Source organism: Carlito syrichta, unplaced genomic scaffold (genome assembly GCF_000164805.1).
Source record: "Carlito syrichta isolate Samal-C Ts95f unplaced genomic scaffold, Tarsius_syrichta-2.0.1 Scaffold308870, whole genome shotgun sequence".
In the NCBI taxonomy this organism is placed as follows: Eukaryota; Metazoa; Chordata; class Mammalia; order Primates; family Tarsiidae; genus Carlito; species Carlito syrichta.
In genome coordinates, this window is record NW_007252966.1 from 80,145 (window position 1) to 98,675 (window position 18,531).

Below are 18,531 nucleotides of genomic sequence, written 5' to 3' on the forward strand. Positions count from 1 at the left end.
AGGAAAAAATAGTAACTCTACAGTGGAGAAACCTGTTAGACACCACCTTACCAAAGTGTTAAAAGAAAGTCTCAGACAACTTAAATTTAGCAGAGTTTGTTTTAGCAAAGAACAATTCTTGAAACAGACAGTACTTGGAACCAGAAAGAGCTCCATTCTACAAGGTAGGCAGGGAATATTTATATACAGAAAACAGAGTGCTGTACAGAAATAGCTTGATTGGTTACAGCCCAGCATTTGCCTTATTTGGACATGGTCTGAGCAGTTGAAAGACGGCGACTGGCTAAAATTCAGCTGCTATAATTGGTTGTGACTCAGCTATTGGTTATAAAAGTATACACCTGTTAGGCATTATGTCTGTTTACATATTAAAGTAGGTTGTGATTCCTTACATAGGGGCTCAATGTATGGAGGTAGCCTCAGGCCACATATAAGTTACTTTGATACAGGTAATCGTGGTCAATTGACCACTAAAAGTTAGGCTATCAGGTGCCCCTTGATACCACACTGTGGGAAAGGCACATTTCCTTTGTGGCATGCTTCCTAAATATTCACAACTTCAATCTGATCAGGAGAATACTGCAGACAAACTCAAATTCAAGGACTTTTTCTTTTATTAATTATAGAGAAGTGGGTTACAAGTGAGGGAGGGTAACTATATAAGTAGTCTGCATGCAGGTGAAGTTTGGGCTTCTAACTGGCCCTTACTTCCCCTGGTGGTTAACCAGGTACACTTTGTGTTGTTCAAGGACCACTATTCTTCAAACATCTCAAGATTATAAAAGACAAGGTAAGACCAAGAAACTACTAAAAGTTGGTCAAGACTAAGTGTACTGTAGTATCCTGGGTTGGATTCTGAAACAGGAAAAGGACATTAGTGGAAAACTGGAGATTTCTGAATAAACTCTGTAGTTTATAATATTATATCCATGTTGCTTTCTTAGTTTTGACAAATGTCCGAGTATGTAAAATGCTAACATTAGTGGTTTTAACACGGCAACCCCAAAGCTGAGAGGGCTTGCATGTAAGGTTCTTTACTTATCCCAAATAAGTCACCCGGAAGTCCAGCAGGGAAATACATTTGTTTATTGGAACTTACGAGAGGCACTGATGGCAGCGGGTCAGTGAGAAAGGGTCTGCCCATAACCAATAGTGCCTGGTTAGTGCTGAAAGAAATTGCACTTTGGGGCAATAGTGTAAACAGTTTTATAGGCAAACAAGTCAATCAAATTTCTATCCCATGTTTAAAACTATATTGATTAAACATAACAACCACATTGCTTTCAACTCTGCTCAATTACCCACACCCCCATGACTCGTTACTGGGAATATGCACATCCTTCAGAGACCAGCCTTGGCCAGGGGTTGCTCCTGAGGGAAGGGGGAAAGGAGAAATAGTCCACATCCAGACCATACCCGACACTTCACTTCTACATTGTCTTTTTCCACCTTCACAATCTTCACGTAACATTGATCTTTCACAAGTTCCCTAAGATGGAAACATGAATCAAACATGGCATATGGCACAGGATCCAAACAGCAAAATTGCTGCAGTGATTTTAACACCCATGTTTACCTTCCACCAGAAACAGAAAGTTTAGTGATAGAAGGGGAGTTTTAGGCTAAGGGTGATAGGATAGATGTTTGAGAGGAACAAACGTAAATCCCCATAACCAAGTAAGACACATGCAACATTCCTGTCCTGTGACAACACCATGACACTTTGTGAGGCCTCACTGGCCTGGAATACCATGCTCTATCAGACCTGGGAGCTCTCTTGTCCACAATATGAAAGGAGAGTGGGAGTGTCCTGAATCGCCTCTTAGAAATGTTAATAATCCCCCTTTTGAGTATTTATTACACTTAACAGTGTTTATACATTTTCCCATCACCATAGGACCAGGGCAATCTCGCCTCTGCCTCCCAAAGTGCTAGGATTACAGGCGTGAGCCACCATGCCTGGCCATCTCACAGTTTTTATCAGTAAGGCCCAGCAGAAGTGTTAGTCAAGCTTGCCATAAAGTAAAGGGAGTTTACAAGGCCTAAGACATCCATGCATTACACAAGTTATACAAATCACAAAACTTACAATTACATTGATATAAAGGTTATATAAATCACAAAACTTACAATTACATTGACACTATACTATTCAAACCTGTGACTACTAAGAAAAGGGAGTAAATGGGGATTTACATCTTTCTGTTTATTGAGCATAGTCTGCAGGGAAATCAAGGATCCCCTGAAGCAACTTACTGGGAGTGCATAGGAGATAAGGGGAAGCACACCTTTTATTAGCTCTCAGGAATGCACAGGAATGCTTGAACCCTTGCCATGTCCTTCTCGAGGGGTTGTGGCAATACTTACAGACTAGCAGGTTTCTGTATCAAGAGGCTGACATATCCATTTCTCAGAAAGAAACATTTTATAGGTGTTAGGTCACACTGCCCGCCAGGGACCTCCAGAATGTTAGGTCAGGCCCGCTGGGGATGTGGATATTTGCTATCCTGTGCCACACAAAAGTTGCAAAGAATTACACAGAAGTTCGATTGGAAAATATAGTTTATTTAGAACATAAATTAGAGAGAGAAAGAGAGAAAGAGAAGATTCACCTCCCTAAATTAGGGGAGAGGACCAAAGCCAGGAAACATGGCAATGGCCAAAGCTCAAAGAGCACATGGCCACACCAGAGTCTAGTAAGGCAAGGTTGCTTGAGGTTGAATACTTTTAATCCTTCCCTTTGGTTAAGGAAAGGTTGTTGTTTCCTACCCCTCCTTTTTTATTTTAAAGATGTGGGGCAAAATTCAGGGTTAGGTATACAAATGTTCATCACGCAGGTACCCTTGTTGATGAGGTGTGCCCCCCCGCCAAGGGGAAGGTTGTTAAGATGATTGAATGTTGGTCTGCTCCATGTTATCACAAAGGTAAGCAAAGGTATTGATATCAGATGATGGACAGCAGGCAGATGGGTGGGCTAGTCATATGATTGCTGCCATGGTTGTGGGGGGTCTGTGTGACCTAGGACACGAAGAGCTGATTTGGTTAACTTGGGTCTTACGGGTGAAGGCAAATTCTTGAAATAGAAAAGCTAACTAGTACAAAACAAGCTAGGGAGGGGGGTTGTAAAACAATTATCAATAGCTACCTCTGAGAAACCAGTTCTGTCCTTAGTGATTAGAGGGTAAGTTACGTGAACTGTCCAAAAAACATGAAATTTAGGCAATGTTAAAATGGCTGCTCATTGGGTATATTAAATCCATGTTATGCCCGTTCAATAGGGACTTAGGAACAGAAGCCATGTCTGTATCTTAAGCCATGGCAAGATGGCAGAACCCCAAACCATTACCCATAGGAAGGGGTGCTTCAGAAGGGATGTGTAGGACAACTGAAGCAAGATGATATCAAGGTTGTTTGACCTAAGAGCAGGATTTACAGTATGTACCTCCTCCCACTAGGAACAATTGATAAAAGGGACTTAAAGGCCTTCCCAGAACTAGGATTAGTCAGAAATCAACAATAGCAGATTAGCATTCAAGACAGAGTTGCTTTGATCGCCACACATAAACAATTTTATCTTATTATGATTTAGCCCTAAATTGCGAGTGTAAGCTAAAAAGTGACTGAGGCAGATCCCAATTGATTTTGAAGTTAATTTTTCTAAGATTGAGATTGCACCTGGGAAAAGAAACATAAGTTACGATAGGCTATGTTGCCTGTGCATTTTACAAAGAGGGTTTTGTGGACGTCAATATTTAAAGGAAAAAGAGCAAGCAGGAGTGGGAGGAGGCGCGCGGGAGTGGGGGGGGGCGGTGGCTAGGCAATGAGGCAAATGGTTACATTCTTGTGAGTCTTTGATTAGCATTCATTTTACATGTGAAAAGGGAGGGGCAGAGGAAAAGATAAATTAAGCTCCGCTATTCCTCCGTGTGTGTGAGGGAGAGGGATAGGGGGAGGGGGAGGGGGGGGACGGTCAACCCAAAGAGGCTGATAACCAGAGCGAGCATTGTGTATACTTGCAAGGGGACTCTTGGGAAACAAACTGAACAATTTATGTGCTTTTACAATATAAACGCCTTCAATGCCCGTATAATCCTACTAGTTGGGCACTATCATCAGCCTTCACAACCGAGGAGTGGACCGAGAGCAGGCCATAACGTCCGAGGGACCGCTTCAGGGAAGCTGAGCTGCTTACAGGCCCCGCAGCAAGGAGCCCAGCTCCAGCTCTCCGCCGCGCTCCCTCTGCGCATGTGCATCCCCGCCTTCCCCTCCTGGCTCATCCTTCCCAGTCTCGCGTCCCTCGTGGGAAACAATCTGTGGCCTCCGGGTTCGCGCGGCGGAAAAGGACGGGTGAGCCACGAAGGGTTGGGTGAGGGTCGAGGGACCCCGGCGAGGACCGGGTTGCGGGCGGGCGGCAGCAGGAACCCAGCGGTGGGGCGGGACCCCGGCGCCTGCGGCGTCCGCATAGTTAAAGGAACGGCGGGGCGGAGGCGTCTGTCAGAAAGAGCTAGGGTCCAGCGAGACAACCCTAGTGCCGCGGCTCGAGGGGTCGCACGTGTCCAGCCCCTACGCCCAACGGGCGGCGCCGTCGTGTGGCCAGACGTGGGAAATGCGCGTGCGTGCCGCGTGCGGCCGGCCCGCAGGGAGGGCGCGGAGCTACGGGGGTGTGTATGGGGGGGCGGACAGGGCGCGCTCAAACGTGTGTGACGTGCAGGCTATGTACGCGTGCGCGTGACTTTGTGACGTGTGCGTGTTGCGTGCGCTGGGCCTACGGGGAGAGGGCGGGGCTACGGGGAGAGCTACTGCGCCAGGTCTGCTACAAATGAATTACTCAGACAAAATAACCGACGGGAGACTCGGTTTCCTTCTCTGTAAAATAGGGATATCAAGAATACTTGCTTCCTTGTATTGTTTTGAGCGCTTCATTTAAAAAATTTGTTTGTTGCTTATGTGATAGAGTTCCAGGAAGACGTCCCTTGCTGCTGGAACTTGGACCGGCCCTAGGGCCTCAGTGTTTGTGAAGTGGGAAGGAGAAGGGGCTGACCTAGCTAGTCACTATAAGGCCCTTTCCTGGTTCTGACGTCCCTATATCCTAAGTTATTTATTTGTTAACTGTTCATTTGTTATTATGCATAATCATGACACGGTATCCTGAAACCATCGAAGTCTGTGTGCCGGTGGAAGGTCTGGGACAAATTTAAGAAGCGAGAGGTGAGCTGGAGTTGAGAGTGGTGGGCACGCAGGCTGCAGAGGGAATGTCACCCCTTTGGAGAGTTTGTGAGGGCATGGTTGGGTTTAGCCACAGCCAAGGAAATGCTGTCATTACCCCTCCCTAAACACCCCTACACCCTTCATATCCTGTTCATTTTTTACGCAGGCTAGCTGCTCTCAGTGGCCTATCCCAGGGTGACATCTAGAAGAGAGGCTGAGCTTCCTGCTCTTCTGGCTCATCCCTGCTCCACGGGATGGTAGTACAGACAGGTCCTCTCTGGGTTATCTATTTCTATCTTATTTGAAAGAAGGAGGGTAAAAATAAGTCTGAGAAGGTGACTGATTCAGATCCTGTAATTTGTGACTGGCAGAACCAAGGTTAGAAGTCAGGTCTGCAGATTTCCTGGGCCACTGCTCTCCATTTTATTACTTTTGGATCAAAGTTAGTTTCTCACTAAGCGAGCCTTTTGAGGAATTGTTAGCAAGTTAAAACAAACAATTTTTTTTTTTTAAAACAGACAATTCTTAAAAATTTATCTTACCTTACACATCCCCATCCCTTTTTCAGAGGTTTCTTGGATTGTCTGACCTCAAGGGATAAATGGTTTTTTACAGGTAAATAGGTAAACAGTATGGCCTGAGGTCAGTTTTTTGTTCCTACAACAAATTTTGACAAATCCATAGTGTTTTGTCCTTTAGATTACTGTAATTTGTTAAACTCATCTTTTCGTGTTTTTAATTTTTCTGTGTCACAGAACCTAAATTGGTAATAAATCAATAAGAAACAAATGTTTACATTCACTCAGTGAAAAGTGTAATGTCTAAGTTGAACATATATCGGAGCCACACATGGACATGTAAGTATCTTGTGTGTAAAGCTGTATAGACAGGTGAATCCAGAAACTACAAGGCAGGCCAAGTCTCATCTGACATTTTCTTCCTTCTCCTTCAGCTCTCTCTCCTCCACTAAAAGCAGAAAATGAACGAATCCCAGGTGAGTTTTCTGTTAATTTATTTCCACTTTGTTTTAAAATGGGTTTTCTGAAGTTTATAAGGATTTATATTTTTTAAATGGAAAAATAAAAATAAGAAACAAATTTACATTAAGGGAAATAAAGCTAGAATAGCAAATACAAAGTGGGGCAGTTGGCAAATTAAATGTGGGACTTTTAATTTTACATAATTATCCAAGTAATTGTAACATTTTCTCTGGTCTTTCTATTAACAACCCTGATATAAATGCAATAAATTATCTATAATCATTTCTTGGTAGAAAAAGAGCACAGTGCCAGAGCAGAATTCAGTGTACGTACTTTTCAGGGAACCAAACATTGAGGTTTGAGTGACAAGGTCTCTGATGATCCTGCTTTATCCAGAAATAAAGCCTTGAAGATGTGAAAGAATGGAGGGTCTGCATTTTCTGAAAACAGAAGTGTCTGTGTCAGCTCATTTGTATTTCTAGGTTGAGTCACAGCCACGTCCGGTTTATGCTCCTGCATTTCTCATTTCCATCTCAACCTGATGAATGCAGCATTGCCCCTCACCACCACTCACTTGATTCAGTTTTGGAAAAGGCCACCAAATCATAGTCAAGGCCAGTTGATGTTTTTGTCTTTGCCTTACTCTACCATTCTGCAGCATTTGATATTTTTAACCAAGGTCTCTGTTTTAAAAGTCTCCTCTGTTAGTGTCTCTGATACCACCCTCCGAGCTATCCTTTCCTAACTTCAATTTCCTCTCCAGCCTTCATGAAGCCCTCTTTGCATTTTGCCCCAGATATTGCTTATCACTGATTTCCATCCTTAGCCTCCTGCTCGTCAGTCTATTTTTCTGGATTGATTTCATGAGTTTTGTCCCCCCTCCCCTTAATTAAGTGCTTTTGAATTAGTAAAATGTTAACATATTCAAAAAGTGATAGAAAAGATGTAAGTAAACATTTATACTTCCATCCTCTGTTCCTGTTGCTCTTCTAGGTAGGGTGACATTTATTTATCAACCAAACTGAAATATTTTCACTGAGAGTGAAAGAAGTTCTATAAATAATTATGCTGGGACAATTGGCATGTATCGGGGACAGTTCTAGACAAACTATGGTCACCCTACTGACTACAGATTTTTTTTCTAGTTTCTTGTTTATCTTCCCAGTGTTTGTTTATCCAGTTAAAAGAAAATATGGCCTGGGCGTGTTGGCTCAAGCCTGTAATCCCAGCACTTGGGGAGGCTGAGGTGAGGGAATTGCCTGAGCCTACGGGTTCAAGAACAGCCTGGGCAATTAAAAAATTAGCCGGACGTGACAGCACGCACCTGTAGTTCTGGCTTCTTGAAAGACTGAGGCGGAAAGATCACCTGAGCCTAGCTGGTTGACGCTGAGGTGGCCGTGAGTGTGCCACTGCACTTCAGCCTGGGCGACGGAGTGAGACTCCAACTCGAAAAAAAAAAAAAAAAGGAAAATATGTATGTATATTCTTATTTGACCCCTCCATTTACTTAAAACCTGTTATTCTTAGGGCTTCTCAAACTTAGATGTGCTTGTGCATCCCTGGTGTCTTGTTAACTTGCCGATTCTGATTTAGTAGATATGTACGGGGGCCCTTAATTCTGAAGTTCTAATAAATTCCCAACTGATGCTGTTCAAGGAACCACCTTCAAGTAGCAAGCTCATGCTCTCTTTTCCGTTCTTTATTTTTCACTTAGCAGCATGTTCTAGGAATTTCTGTGACAGGACATGGATGATATCTTCTCTCTTTGTCACAATTACATGGTAATTCAAGTGTAGATGTTCATAGTTTATTAAACTACTTCCAACCTTTTGCTGTTGCGAACCATGCTGTAATAAATAATTTTGTACATTTATAACTGTATGTATAGGTTTTTGTATTAGATGAATTCTCAGAACATGATCAGCACAGTGGGACTGCCTGTCCTAGAGATAGTATCATTTTGTTTTCCCATTGGTAATTCATGAGAGTCCTTATTTCTTTACAGTTTCTTCCACAGAATATGTGGTTCACCTTTTGGATTTGGACAACTGTTAGATTAAAAAGTGGTATTTCATATAGTTCGTTTTTGCAGTTTTCTTCACTGAGTGTGGTTGGATATCTTTTTATGTGTCTAATAGTGTCTTATACTTATTTTTCTGCGAGCTTACTGTTAATATATTTTGCCTATTTCTCTTGGATTTCTGGTCTTTTTGTCCCCAGTTTCTAGTTACCCCTTTATTATTAGAGACAACAGCGCTTGCTTATTATATGAGTTGCAAACCATTATTTTTTGGAGCATATATCATTTGTTTTTTGATAATTGTTCATGGTGTTTTTCCTTATGTGGAAATATTTGGTTATTTTTGTTTTCTAGTTTATTAATCTTTTCTGTATGACTTTGGACTTATAGCACATGGAGACATAGTTTTAAAAGTCCTTTTCATTTCATGACTGTAAATCATCTGCCTATGTGTAATACTTGTATGTATTTTGTGTTTAAATATTTAATCCATTTGAAGTTTACGTTGGTATGTGAGAACTTAAAAATTAAATTATCACAGTATCACTGCATGTACTACCTCCTATCCTGTGTCCTATTGTTATATGTTTCTTCCCTATGTACTTTAAACCTCACAAGACATCTTTAGTATTGTGGCTAGACAGTCAATAGGCTTTTATATTTACTTAGATATTTGTCCTTTCCTGTGCTCCTCTTCCTTCTTGCAGTTCCATGCTTCATCTATAATCATTTGCCTTCAGCCCAAAGAACTTCATTTATTAGTTCTTACTGTGCAGATCTTTTGGTGACAAATTCCGTCCTTATTTTTCCTTAGAGTTTTTTTCCCATCAAGATTTTGTGGGAAAGTTTGTTTTTGAGTATTCAGTTGCAGAATACACAAGTGTTTTTTCTTTCAATTCTTTGCCTGGTTTTAAGGTCATATAGGTCCATTAAATAGATCCTTTGTTGTCTCTTTCTATTGTATGAGATTTCTCCTTATTTTCAATTGTGTGTCCTTATTTATTTGGTACCGGTTTATTTTTATTTACTATAGCAGGACTTTGAAGCTTAGGATGTGAATATCTTCTTCCAGGGAGGGTTTACATATTTTTCTAGCAGACAGCTAAGGGTGTCAGCCATTCTGAGTGATTTTCTTACAATACAATAAATTCCTAGGACTGGAATATGTAACTCAGTCACCCTTCAGTTCTTCTGGTCCCAAACCATAATCTTTAGGCTCTCAACTCCAATTTTTGTTTCTGGAGTCACATGAGTGAGTCTGTCAACAGTTCTTAGCTTCTCGAACTCTTAGTAGTTCTTGTGGAATCAACAGATGCCTTAAATGTTAGACTTGCCTTTCTAGGTCTCCTTCCAAATTTGATACTGTACTTCTTCACTGTTCAGTTAGATTTTGATATGTTAAAAGAGACTTAAAAACATTAAAATTTGTTTCTAGTTCTCAGTACATGTGTATGAATGATGAACAGGCCAGAGGGTGGTTAGTCCTAAACCTCTCATTTTTAGAAGTAGAACTTCCCTCAGATATATTTTCACATGGCATGCAGTGTCGTTCTAAATGTTTTCTTCCAGAAACCAATTATATATTTCACACCAATTATTAAAATGTAGTATCCTTTTTAAATTAAACTGAAGTTGTATTTTCATCACCTATTAGTACATTATATACAAGGGAAGATTCAAAAAAAGTGTATAAAAAATTGTGTATTTAATCTTACATATTTAAATTTCAGTCACCTTCAAAGTACTCTCTTTTTGATGCAATACACTTGTTGAGCTGTTTTTTCCACAGCTCAGAACAGTTTTTGAATTCATCAATTTTGATATCTTTTAGTGCTTGTATCATTTCTTGTTTTATCTCTTTCACATCGACAAAACGTTTTCCTTTGAGGACATTTTCATCTGGGAAACTAAAAAAACTTGCTTAGGGTGAGATCAGGTAAATAGGGAGGGTGGGGTATGGGGATCGTTCCGTTTTTGGTCAGAAACTGCTGAACATTCAGCGCCATGTGGGGAGGTGTATTGTCATGGCGGAGGAACTAGTCACCTATTTGCCACAATTTGAGATGTTTCCTCTACAAATCATGACACAACCTTCTCAAAACTTCCAGATAAAAACTTTGTTTGACCATTTGATCCAGAGGAACAAATTTCAAGTGTACTTCCAGGGGCCTACCATCCAAAGACAATTCAATTTTTGGGGGGGGTCCCCCCTCGTATGCTTGGATTCATTTCTGGGTCCTGTCTTTTGTCCTACTGATCTATTTGTTTTCATAAAATTCTCTCTTGTTTTTTCTTCCAAGACTTTCTTAACTATTATTGAATTATTTCATTGACTATTTTCTCTCAATCCTTATATCTGTTCAATAATAGTCAAGTTATTTCAATCCTTATATCTGTTCAATAATAGTCAAGAAATTATTTTTTCTTATGAATTTAACTTTTAAAATTAAGATTGTCCTGCCTTCTCTGCTAATAACAAGAACTAGGCTATAGAAATGACATTACATTACTTTAAATATGTATTTTTAGTTTTGAATATTTGATCTTTATTAGCATGTTTTACCTCCATTTTTCAGGTTTTGCTTTATAGCTATAGTATGCCTTAGTCAAATTAACATAAATTCTTTCCCAATTTTACAGTACCCATCTTTCCCAATACTTATATCTGTTGTCTCAGCATGGGCTCACAGGTTATCCATCTCTAACCTGTAGTATGGACAGGGAAATTTATTACCTCAACAAATTATAAAGTCATTTGAAAATGTTCAAAAATGTAAATTCCATGCAGAAACAGTATATACATTTTATATTCTTTTATTTTAAATATTATAATTTTCTATTTAGAATGAACTATTTTTTCTCAAGGCACTGTTAAAAAGAAAGCAGTGACCTCAACAAGAAACTTAAACTACATCTTGAAATCAGAGAAGCCTGAACAAAAGCTTTAGGATACAACCAAGAAGTCAGGCTGAAACAACTGTTTTTTGTTTTTTGACTTGGAGTCTTACTCCCTTGCCCAGCCTGGATTGCAGTGGTGGTATGCTCCCGGCCACCGCAGCCTCTACCTGCTGGGCTCCGGTGATCCTTCCGCCTCAGCCTTCCAAGTAGCCAGAACTACAGGTGCGTGCTACCATGCCTGGCTAATTTATTTATTTATTTATCGTAGAGATGCGGTCTCATCAGGTTGCCCAGGTGGGTCTTGAACCCATGGGCTCCTCAGGCAATCCACTCGCCTCAGCCTCCCAAAGTACTGGGATTACAGGCTGAGCCACCGAGGTTGGCCAACCACTGTTTTTAACACAGAGAAATTAAAATTCTTCTCCATACCGCATGTCTCAGTTTTCTTACATATGTTGGGTATTGACTTTTTCTCCATAGCAAAAAGTTTTTACCACATAAAAGTTGTTAGGTACCAGAATCCCTGCAGGACCTCCAAAATGTTAGGTCAGATCTGCAGGGCTCTGGTGTCTGTAATCTGTTGCCACACAAAAGATGCAAAGAATTGCACAGAGGTTAGATTGGAAAATACAGTTTATTTAGAAAGTAAATTGGAAAGAAAAAGAGGAGATTCACCTTCCCAAAGTAGGGGAGGGGGCCAAAGCTAGGAAAAGTGATGACCATAGCTCAAAGAGCCATGTGGTCAGACTAGAGTTTAATAAAGCAATGGCAAATGGCTGCTTAAAGTTGATTGCTTTTAAACCTTCCCTTTGATGGGGGCAGGTCATTAAAGTGCTTGGGTGGTGATCTTTTTTACATCATCATAAGGGAGTAGGTGAGCGCGGGTACTGATATTAGGTGATCGATGGCAGGCAGATGGGTGAGGTAGTCACATGACTGTTACCATGTTGATGGGGTGTGTCTTGAAGGTCACAAAGGGCTGATTAGGTTAAATTGAGTCATATGGGTGCATGCAAATACTTGAAATAGAAAAGCTAATTAGTACAAGACAAGCTGGTGAGGGGTTATAAAACAATTATCAATAGCTACCTCTGATAAATTGGTCTGTCCTTCACTAGTGATTAGAGGGCAAGTTAAAGTGAACTGCTAGCAAAACATGACAAAACTAAGCAACATTAAAATGTCTACTTATTGGTTATATCAACTCCATCTTGGTCCCTTCAAAAATATATGTATATATATGTTAAGAAGAATTTCGTGGTCCAAGTGTAAAATGTAAATTAAAAGTTGAGAAAATTATATGACCATTTAAAAGTTTTTTGATATATTAAAGAGATCAATGTTAATATTAAATATATTAATACTATATAATAAATATGTTAAATATTTCAATATATATTAAATATCATGCAAATAGGATAAATGAAATCTATTAAAAAGAAAGTTGAATAGTGGGCAAAGAATAAGAGCAGGCAGCTGACTGAAGAATAAATGAAAATGGCTATTTTAATAATCCTTAGAGCTTTTTCAAATTAAACTTTTTATTGTGAGATAGTTGAATATTCTCCATAACAAAAATTTTTTACTACATAAAAATTGTTAGGTACCAGAATCCCAGCAAGACCTCCAAAACGTTAGGTCAGACTCGCGAGGGTCTGGTGTCTGTAATCCTTTGCCACCCAAAAGGTGCAAAGAATTGCACAGAATTTAGATTGGAAAATATAGTTTATTTAGAAAGTAAATTGGAGAGAGAAAGAGGAGATTCACCTCCCCAAAGTTAATTAAACTTTTTATTGTGAGATAGTTGAAGATTCACATGTATTTGTAAGAAATAATAGATTCTATATACCCTTTATACAGTTTTTCCCAGTAACATCTTGCAGAACTGTAGTACAGTATCAACCAGGATATTGACATTGATACAATCCATCAATCTTATTTAAATTTCTCCAGTTTTATATGCACTTATTTGTGAATGCATGTGAGAGTATGTAGTTAGTTATATATAGTTTTTAATCACTTAGATTCGTGTATCCACAGTAAAGATACAAAACTGTTTTATTACCATAAATATCACTTGTTTCCCTTATATAGCCACGCCTACCTCCATCCTGTCTCTGTCATTCCCCACCCTCATCCTTACAACTTCCTAAATCTGTTCCATGGTGTGCTGTTCTATGCAAACCTACCCCTAAAGTCCAAGGAGATTGAAAGGTCAAAGAAAGAGGCTGACATACCCAGTTTCTCAGAAAGAGAGAAATTGGATATGTCAGTTTAATAGGGACTTACAAACAGAATTCATGTCTGTGTCTCAGGCAGTGGTAAGATAGGATGGTGGATCCCTTTGCCATTACCCCCCAGACCCAGGGCTTATATGCCATAGGTGATTCAAAAGGGATGTGCAAGACAACTGAAGTATAATAACATTAAGGTTGTTTGACATAAGGGCAAGATTTATGGCAAATACCTGCTCTTACACAAGGAAGTATAGCTTAATGGAAAATCTTAAAGGTCTTCCCAGAGCTGGGGTTAATCAGAAGTCAAGCATGGCAGATTAATATGCAAGATAAAGTTGGTTTGGCCTCCATACCCTGGCAACTCTAACACCCTGTTTCTGTCCTTTAAAGAATATTATGGAAAAGGAATCATACAGTATGTAAACTTTTGAAAATAGCTTTTTTTACTCTGTAATTCCCTGGTGGTTCATCTAGGTTGTATATCAGTAGTTCATTCCTTTTTATTACTAAGTAGTATTCTAGGATATGGCTGTACTTCAATTTGATAATTAACCTGTTGAAGGACATCTGGGTTATTTCCAGTTTGGGGCTATTAAAAATAAAGCTGGAGCCGTGCTCGGTGGCTCAGCCTGTAATCCCGCGCCTTTGGGAGGCTGAGGTGAGTGGATTGCCTGAGCCCGCGGGCCTGGGCAGCGAGACCTCATCTCTACAATAAATCAAAAAATCAGCCAGGCGTGGTGGCGCATGCCTGTAATTCCGGCTACTCGGAAGACTGAGGCGGAAGGATCGCCGGAGCCCAGCAGGCCGAGGCTGCGGTGCCTGGGAGTGGCCACTGCACTCCAGTCTGGGCGACAGAGTGAGACTCCAACTCATGAAAAAAAATAAATAAAGCTGTTGTGAACATACCTTTTTACATTTCCACTAACTAATGTACACATGATCCAGTTTCTATCTTTGCCATCATTTGGTATTGCTGTTTTTGTTTTGGCCATTCTGATGGATATTATCTCTATGGTCATGATCTCTCATTGTGGTATTTTCATGAAAATATTTTTGTTTATTTGCCATCTGTATATTCTCTTCATTGAAATAATTCTTCATGTCTGAACTGTAGAGGAAGAATAGTAAGTTCTTTTTTTTTTTTTTTTTTTGAGTTGGAATCTCACTCTGTCGCCCAGACTAGAGTGCAGTGACCGCTCCCAGCCACCGCAGCCTCGACCTGTTGGACTCCGGCAATCCTTCTGCCTCAGCCTTCCAAGTAGCTGGAACTACAGGCACATGCTACCACATCCAGTTAATTTTTTTTGATTTATTGTAGAGATGAGGTCTCGCCAAGTTGCCCAGGTGGGTCGTGAACCTGCGGGCTCAGGCAATCCACTCACCTCAGCCTCCCAAAGGCACGGGATTACAGGCCGAGCCACCGAGCCCGGCGGTAAGTTCTTTTTCTTGAACCCTGATAGGTTCTTGGTTGGAATGGGCCCCTGTAACAAGAGATAGTTTAACAAAAGAAAAAACAAAACAAAGTTTAGTAACATGTATATTGCCTATACATGGGAAACAGAGAATGTGTAACTCTCAAAGAAGTACCTTTTAATTTCAGCTTATAGAACATCTTCAATGAAGAACAGTAACTTTTTAAAAAGTGATAAGGCAAAGAAAAAGGGCTTGGAGTCTCCAGGGATGGCAACTTGTAGGAAGGCAAATAAATGACTGATAAAGCATAGTTTGTGAAGCTTGTTAATATGGATTCCTGTGGTGCTATCTCCAGGATTATAGGATTTCAAGTTGTAGTCAGTAATTTACTTTTGTTATCCCTGATAGACAGGGAGGCAGGGTATGGTTTGTGTAAATCTATGTTCCACTTTTACATAGAAGGAGGATAGAGAGCTTTCTTGTATCTGCTTCTTAATTGCCTTCAGCGCAACAATCCTTTATGTTGTGGGGTGGCATATTTCTGGTCTCCCACATTACCATTTTCTAATTGGATTATTTATTTATTTATTTATTTTTTGTAAGATGTGTAATACAATTCAATATTAGGTAGATAAGTGATCATCTTACAGGTACTTGTTGAGTTTTTGTTGTTTTTTTTGTTTGTTTTGAGCTGGAGTCTCACTCTGTCGCCCAGACTGGAGTGCAGTCGCCGCTCCCAGCCACCGCAGCCTCGACCTGCTGGGCTCCGGCGATCCTTCCGCCTCAGCCTTCCAGGTAGCTGGAATTACAGGCGCACGCTACCATGCCCGGCTGATTTTTTGATTGATTGTAGAGATGAGGTCTTGCTGCCCAGGCGGGTCTCAAACCCGCGGGCTCAGGCAATCCACTCACCTCAGCCTCCCAAAGGTGCGGGATTACAGGCTGAGCCACCAAGTCCGGCTACTTGTTGAATTTTAAGAGTTCTTTATATTTTCTAGATAGTAATCCTTTGTCATATTTGTGGTTTGCAAGTATCATCTTTATAGGGTGTTTCTCAAAGCAAAAGTTTTTTTATTTTGATGAGGTCCATTTTACCAATATTTCCTGTTATGGGTTATGCTTTTGTTATCAAGTCTAAAAACTTTTGTCTAGCCCTGTGTCCCAAAGATTTTCTCCTATTTTTTTCCCTAAAAATGTATAGTTTTATGTTCATTTATTAGAGTTAATTTTTGTATAAGTTATGAAGTTTAGGTTGAGGCTCAGTTTTTGCCTCTGAATGTACAATTGTCCCAGTACCATTTGTTGAAAACTTTTTTGTGATAATCTCATTGAAGTTTTAATTGAAATTTATGATCTGCTTATCTGAATATGTTAGTGCAGAAACACTTAAAAAGCTGGCAGTGTAAAGCAATGTTACAAACCTTAAGAACTTTGAAGTCATTAAGGTCCCTGAAAATGGCTATAACAAGTTTTAACAATGAGAAGCATTTTCTTAAAATGTAAATAATGATTAAAGTTTCACTATGTACTAATAACTTTGTAAGGCTGGGCTTGGTGGCTCAGCCTGTAATCCCAGCACTTTGGGAGATCGAGGTGAATGGATTGCCTGAGCCTGTGGATTTGAGACCCACCCAGGCAACTTCGCAAGACCTCATCTCTACAATAAATCAAAAAAATTAGCCAGTTGTGGTACTGCATGCCTGTAGTTCTGGCTACTTGGAATGCTGAGGCAGAAGATCACCGGAGTCCAGCAGGTCGAGGCTGTGGTAACTGGGAGTGTGCCACTGCACTCCAGCCTGGGCGATGGAATGAGACTCCAACTCAAAAAAATAATAATAATAACTTTGTGAAATTTATTAATGTTAATAAGCAATTGCATGTGTTTTTTAAAGAAAAAATTTATGAAAATTCCAAAGAACTGCTTTTGTACCTTTGTCAGAAATTACTATTTGTATGGGTCTGTTTCTGGGTTCTCTTCTGTGTTGGATTTGACTGTGTGTTTATCCCTCTGCCAATACCCTACTGTTTTCATTACTGTAACTATATAGTAACCCTTAATATTGTACAGTGATTACTTTCACTTTATTCATCTTGCTCATAATTGCTTTAGCTATTCTTAGGACCTGTGCCTTCTATATAAATTTTATAATATACCTATCTATGCCTATAAAAGTCCTTCTTGGGATTTTGATAGGAATCTCATCAAGATACTGAGTTTAAGGTTAAAATATTTATTGACAAGATGCATTCAGCTATGTTTGTCAGCAAATATCATCCTTTGCCTGAATTTAGTATTCTTTATAATCTTACTTAATCTAGTCGTTAGTTTATCTAGCAATTATGATTTATATCTTACTAAATCTTGTTGAATTGCAAACTGTTCTAAAAAAGTTGCTATATTTTAAATTGCTCACTTAGATTGTGAGAACTATTTGGTATGTAAGGAATTTAAGTTTCCCCTAAGCTGGGAATTTGGGACAGAAGAAAAGAAACCTGAAGTGCTTTGTTAACCATTGCTTGTTGCATTATCTCATTTCAGCTTGCTTACTGGCAAACTTTAATGCCCTGCTATAGCTGCTCAGTTGGAGTGGTAGTGCCATATGTGGTGTTTTAGCTTGGACATAAAAACTTGGTTTACATATTCTTTAAAACTAACATGAGGCCATCCAGCTTTGTTCTGAGCTACATAAGCATATCTTTCACAGCTCTGAGAAGAAATCTACTTAAACTCCACAGTCATCTGCTGTGACTTTTCCAGAAGCCAGTTTATCTCATATTTGTTCAGCACCATAACTTGTATGCCATATGAATACTGTTTTTTTAATGTAATGTTATTTTTTGTTATTTTGATAGTTTTTTGTTTTAGTTTAAGGGGTTTTTTTTTGTTTGTTTGTTTTTTATAAGGGTGGTATGCTCTCTAGGGCTTTGCCTGCCTGGATGTCTTTTTTTTTTTTACATATGTAGGGTACAACACAGGGTTAGGTATACAAATGTTTATCATGCAGGTACCCTTGCTGATGAGGTGTGCCCCCTCCTCCCCTGGCAGTTTCACACTGCTGCCAATCCCTTTCTTATAGTATTACAATAGTTGTTCAAGGACTGCTTATGAATAACATGTGATACTTGGTTCTTTTTTTCTGTGATAGATCATTTAGTATTATAGTCTTAAGTCCATCCAAGTTACTGCAAAGTTCATAATTTTGTCCTTCGTTCTTTACATCATCACCAACATGTGTTATTTTCTGGTTTTTATTTTTATTTTTTGATACTAGTCAAATGGGAATGATGTGATATGTTATTGTGATTTTGATTTGTATTTCTCTAATGATTAGTGATGTTGAACATCTTTTCATACGGTTGTTAGCCATTTAAATATCATCTTTTTTTAACTTTTAAATTTTTTTATTTTAAAATTGTGGGGTATAATTCAGGGTTAGGTATACAGATATTCATTATACAGGTACCCTTGTTGATGAGGCGTGTCCCCCCTTCCCCAGGAAGATTCCCACTACTGCCAATCCCACCTCCCTACCATCCTACCCCCCGCACTCCCCACAGTTTTCCACTGTCAATCCTTTTCTTATAGTATTACAATAGTTGTTTAAGGTCCACTTATGAGTGAGAACATGTGATACTCAGTTTTTTGTTTCTGTGAAAGATCACTCAGTATTATTGACTCTGAGTCCATCCAGGTTGCTGCAAAGTTCATGATTTTGTTCTTTTTTATGGCTGCGTAGTATTCCATCATGTATATGTACCACATTTTTTAATCCAG

At 39.6% G+C, this 18,531-nt stretch overlaps 1 protein-coding gene across 3 annotated transcripts in view; it reads left to right on the forward strand.

The window, feature by feature from the left end:
* Window positions 1–4,248: 4,248 nt before the first annotated feature.
* Window positions 4,249–18,531, forward strand: part of LOC103268656 (zinc finger protein 248) — a 36,839-nt gene continuing 22,556 nt past the window's right edge. The window contains exons 1-3 of one of the 3 annotated variants that reach the window (XM_021716674.1): window positions 4,755–4,808; window positions 5,964–6,065; window positions 6,161–6,202. In XM_021716674.1, coding sequence (XP_021572349.1) covers window positions 6,188–6,202 — 15 coding nt within the window. In that variant the 5' untranslated portion in view covers window positions 4,755–4,808; window positions 5,964–6,065; window positions 6,161–6,187. Of the gene's footprint in view, window positions 4,348–4,754; window positions 4,809–5,161; window positions 5,209–5,963; window positions 6,066–6,160; window positions 6,203–18,531 lie in introns of those variants that run through there. The other 2 variants (XM_008066244.1, XM_008066245.2) reach the window with 2 other exon arrangements.